The 3,066-nt window shown below is 54.7% G+C and overlaps 1 protein-coding gene across 1 annotated transcript in view; it reads left to right on the forward strand.

Moving 5' to 3' along the window:
- The window catches only part of CCDC92 (coiled-coil domain containing 92), a 10,726-nt gene that overhangs the window by 6,669 nt on the left and 991 nt on the right, over window positions 1–3,066 (forward strand). The window contains exons 3-5 of the mRNA XM_010841410.1: window positions 8–154; window positions 774–815; window positions 2,723–3,061. Coding sequence (XP_010839712.1) covers window positions 8–154; window positions 774–815; window positions 2,723–3,061 — 528 coding nt within the window. The remainder of the gene's footprint in view (window positions 1–7; window positions 155–773; window positions 816–2,722; window positions 3,062–3,066) is intronic.

The following is a 3,066-nucleotide window of genomic DNA, read 5'->3' on the forward strand; positions in this document are numbered from 1 at the left end:
CCCGCAGGTCACCTGCATGTCAGCAGGGCAGCCACAAACCTGGAGAACCAGTTACACAGCGCACAGAAGAACCTCTTGTTCCTTCAGCGGGAGCACGCCAGCACGCTCAAGGGGCTGCACGCGGAGATCAGGCGGCTGCAGCAACATTGCACAGGTATGGGGGTGGGGGCACCCAGCAACCTTCAGGGACCGGGGCAGGGCGGGGGCGGGCAGTCCTAGGCCTGTCCTCCAGGGCTGCCGAGCAAAGCAGAACCTGTCATCAAGACAATTTCACACTGGTTGCCTCCAGAGCTGCGCCAGGGGAGTGAGAAGGGGGTTTCACTTCCCTCCTCTGGGTGGTTAACCCTGTCATCGCTGGAGTCCCTCTGAATGCCTTACCTCATCCTCTTTGCCGAGGCCACATGCACCAAGCATAAAGCTGGAAAGCCAGTTCTCAGCTTACTGAGGACTTGGAAGGATCCAAGTGCAATGGCTAGAGATTATTAATACATCTTGGAACCAAGGATCAAAGTGTAATACACAGAGCAAGCTGCTTGGTAATTGTGGATGTTGGGTGCGTATTAGGGGAAAGAAGGGTCCCCTCTGAGCCCTACTAAGGCCAGTGGCCGCTGATGGTCTCTGTTGTCACTTTGCCTCTAATGCTGGCAGTCCCTGCCCTGTCTGGGCAGGACCCTTGGACTGATCGTGGGAGTCAGTTCTGCATTTTCAGAGCAGATGACGGTTTTGAATGCGCAGTAATCACTCACAGTGGTTGTATGTGATCTCCTTTTTAGATTTAACATACGAGCTGACAGTCAAGAGTTCGGATCAAACAGGTAAGAACTCCCTTCCCCAGATTTGATTCCACTGTTGTTTCCTATTGTGGCAGATGTTGGTGCCACCTGTTTTCACTAATGACACACGTAGAAGAAAACACATTTGCTGTGAAGAGTTGCACGTGTGATCAGAGCTCTCCTAGAGGAGGGGGAGAGCAGTCTGGACTCCCTAGGTGTGACGAGGGGCTGTCAGTCGGGCAGGAGGGGTGCATGCTCTTATTTTTTTTTGATTGACACATGTATTTAGAATGGACTTCCCTGGTGGCTCAGACCGTAAAGAATCCACCTGCCACGCAGGAGACCCAAGTTCAATCCCTAGGTTGGGAGGATCCCCTGGAGAAGGGAATGGCTGTCCACACCAGTATTCTTATCTGGAGAATTCCATGGACAGAGGAGCCTGGTGGGCTACAGTCCATGGAATTGCAGAGTCAGACACAACCGAAGCGACCAACACTTCATTTAGAATGCCCATTCTCTGTGGGCTTCCCTGGTAGCTCAGTCAGTAAAGAATCTTCCTGCAGTGCAGGAGACCAGGGTTCGATCCCTGGGTCAGGAAGATCCCCTGGCAAAGGAAATGGCAACCCACTCCAGTATCCTTGCCTGGAGAATCCCATGGACAGAAGAGCCTGGCAGGCTGTAGTCCATGGGGTCACAAAGAGTTGGGCATGACTGACTGACTTTCACTTCACCCCTCTGCTTTTCTGGGTTCTCTGGTTTTTTACAGTGAGTATGCGTTCTTTTTGTAACCAAGAACAAGATGTGACATAAACCAGAAAGAAGGGATGGAGCAGTGGTCCATCTGTGTCCAGCGAGTTAGCACAGGGCCTGGCACAGCACGTGTGCTCTCTACAGACTGGCTGACCGAGGGGCCACATTACTGGGTGGCCTCCAGAACAGCCCTGAACGCCTCTCTCTAGACTTGTCCCAGCAATGCTCCCCCAAAGCCAGAATCCTCAGGGACCCACAAAGCTACCTGCCCGCTGGCAGCTGGGGCAGAGGGGACAGAAGCCAGGGCCGCTATGGCCTGTCCCAAACAGCTGCACCAGAGAACAGGATGACGATTTTAAAAGTGCAGAAACCACAGTGAAATCAAGATGGCTTTTTCTAAACAGGCCTTCCCCCAGGGGTTACGGTTCAGGCTGTGGGAGATGCAGAGAGGGGACCTGAGGCAGGGAAAAGGTGGCAGCCTGGTATTGGGTCTTCCCTGCAACTTGAGAGCTTTTGTGCCTTAGACATGGAGAACGTGTATGTCTGTCTTTCCAAAACGTGCTTTGAATGGAGCAGACAGATGGCTCTGCTAACAGTGTAATCCTATGCCTTTGGAAAGGTTTAAGGCGTCCCAGGTGGCTCAGCAATAAAGAATCCTCCTGCCAATGCAGGAGACATGGGTAGGATCCCTGGGTCGGAAGGTCCCCTGGAGGAGGAAATGGCAACCCACTCCAGTATTCTTGACTGGGAAGCCCCACGGACAGAGGAGCTGGGCGGGCTACAGTCCACAGGGTTGCAAAAAGAGTTGGATAGGACTCAGTGATTAAACCATAACCAACCAAAACTCTGAAGCTGCCCATTTTAACATCAGCGTTTTTTAAATTTGGAGACATCTTTCATGCACTAAGCCACAGAACTGAACTGAACTGGACGGGGCCTCAAAGACCTCCTGATCACCTGCCCTTTCCTGGGAGGAGAGGACACTGAAGGGGCATGAGGGGTGGGGTCCTGCCTTCCTTGTGGCCTGTGGGTACCACACCCATCTTGGGCAGGCATACCCCTCTCCCATGGGGAGGCGAGGCCGGCCTAGACCCCTGATCCTTGCAGGAAAGGTCTCCCTGGCCCCGTCCCCCCAACCCCCAGCAGCTAGCCGCCCTGCCCTTGGGTTCTCACTCTGCCCCCTCGGCTTGTCCATCCAGGGGACGGAGCTTCCAGAAGCAGTGAACTCAAGAAAAGATGTGAAGACCTGGAGGCGCAGCTGAAACTGAAGGAGGACGAGAACACGGAGTTGCTAAAGGAGCTGGAGCAGAAGAACGCGATGATCACTGTGCTGGAGAACACCATCAAGGAACGCGAGCGCAAGTACCTGGAGGAGCTGAAGGTCAAGAGCCACAAGCTGGGCGTGCTGACCAGCGAGCTGGAGCAGCGCGCCGGCACCATCGCCTACCTGACCTCGCAGCTGCACGCCACCAAGAGGAAGCTCCTGAGCGCGGGCGGCACCTCGGACGGCAGCCCGGCCGGCAGCCCTGCGCTGGCCAGCTAC

Source organism: Bison bison, unplaced genomic scaffold, assembly GCF_000754665.1.
Source record: "Bison bison bison isolate TAMUID 2011002044 unplaced genomic scaffold, Bison_UMD1.0 scf7180017864160, whole genome shotgun sequence".
NCBI lineage: Eukaryota > Metazoa > Chordata > Mammalia > Artiodactyla > Bovidae > Bison > Bison bison.